The 1487-nt window shown below is 38.1% G+C and overlaps 1 protein-coding gene across 3 annotated transcripts in view; it reads right to left on the bottom strand.

The window, feature by feature from the left end:
• The window catches only part of MAST2 (microtubule associated serine/threonine kinase 2), a 173576-nt gene that overhangs the window by 35363 nt on the left and 136726 nt on the right, over window positions 1-1487 (bottom strand). For all 3 annotated transcript variants that reach the window (XM_009326585.1, XM_009326583.1, XM_009326584.1), the window contains one exon: window positions 909-1010. In XM_009326585.1, coding sequence (XP_009324860.1) covers window positions 909-1010 — 102 coding nt within the window. The remainder of the gene's footprint in view (window positions 1-908; window positions 1011-1487) is intronic.

Consider the following 1487-nt stretch of genomic DNA (forward strand, 5'->3'; position numbering starts at 1 on the left):
CAATTTTTCAACATCCTTTTGAAACAGTGTCACAGAACTGACCCCTATAACCAATAACCACCACAACATTGTGTACGCCAGAGGCCTGAACACCTCTTTCCATATATATTCAAGAATTATATTAACCCTCTTGCTGTGGCATCACAGTGAGAATACACGTTCAGGTTGCATAAATATTTTTGGAGTTGCATGACTTCAGGTCACAGTGGCCTATTTCATTGGGATGGCCTATACACTTTTCACCATTTCCTAGAGTTAAATAAAATAGTATGTTCTTATTAGCCAGAGTAAGTTGTTAAAAAAGCAGTGAGACTTGCTTTTCCATATATTCTAGTAACATGGAAAAGGATTTCAACCATAGGCTTCCAAATCTGCTTGGATCTCTCACTGGCCTATCCCTCTGTGTTCATAGCTGGAAAACCTGACATCCAGTCTCTCTACTGTAATTGCTGGGTCTACGGTAAGAGTTTGAGTCCAAGAGCCCAAACACCATTTATATCATGGAAGGGAACTTCTTCCTTAGTGACAGTTCTTTCTTAGCATGACTCTCTGGGCACCGTACGCACATCATACATTTACACACTCTTCACTGTACCTACTAACAACATGAAGAAAATCAGGTGGCATCAAGTAGCGTGAAATGATGTCAACAGCTACATCTGGCCCCTCAGCCATAAACTTTATACTAAAATATAATTTAGCTGCTGTTGCAGCTGACACTCCAATGGAAAGATACTTCTATATTAATGCAAGAGACAGTACTTCTTTTTTAAAATATTGATTTATTTTTCATCAATGTTTTTATAAGAATTTAAAGCTTTCTCTTGAAGGCTTTGTGTTCCTTATCTCCTCAAACACACACCAGACTCTTTAGATCAAACACGCACTCTCCCGAGGACCAAACTTACCAAGCACTCAAGCAGCCGAGCTGGTCGTGCAATGATAATCATCAGCTTCTTCACAAGTTGGGTAACGAAGGCAACCTCGGAGCTCTCGGATCGCTCGTGGGCCTGTGGAAAGCAGAACATCGCATTATGGTCCTAGCAGTGAACTGTTCATTTTTATATGTCAAATGCTAAACACGGAGCAATCACCAGCTCAGTAACTGTAATTCGGCAGCAAAGCCATGACTGAGTCAGGGCAGGCAATGATCTCAGCTCATTCAAGGATGCCAAGTTACATATAGCTTTTCCATTACAACTGACTCCTTTTATCATGAAAGAGATATTTCAAAGGCTCTATTTGCATTATATAACCTATCAATTGTATTAGAAACTATGTGTTTTCATTTTATTTTTAAAAATAAAAATAGGAATACTGGGTTTTTTCAATTTTACCTTCCACACAATACTGACATCTAGATAATTACTAACAGCTACACATGTTTCTAGGCATTACTTTTGGCTAGAATTTGAACTACTTCTGTTCATCATCAAGAAAAACCTAAACTTTAGTTTTTCTTTTTTTATTTTTATAAATCCTGCTGA

Source organism: Pygoscelis adeliae, unplaced genomic scaffold (assembly GCF_000699105.1).
Source record: "Pygoscelis adeliae isolate BGI_AS28 unplaced genomic scaffold, ASM69910v1 Scaffold306, whole genome shotgun sequence".
Classification (NCBI taxonomy): Eukaryota; Metazoa; Chordata; class Aves; order Sphenisciformes; family Spheniscidae; genus Pygoscelis; species Pygoscelis adeliae.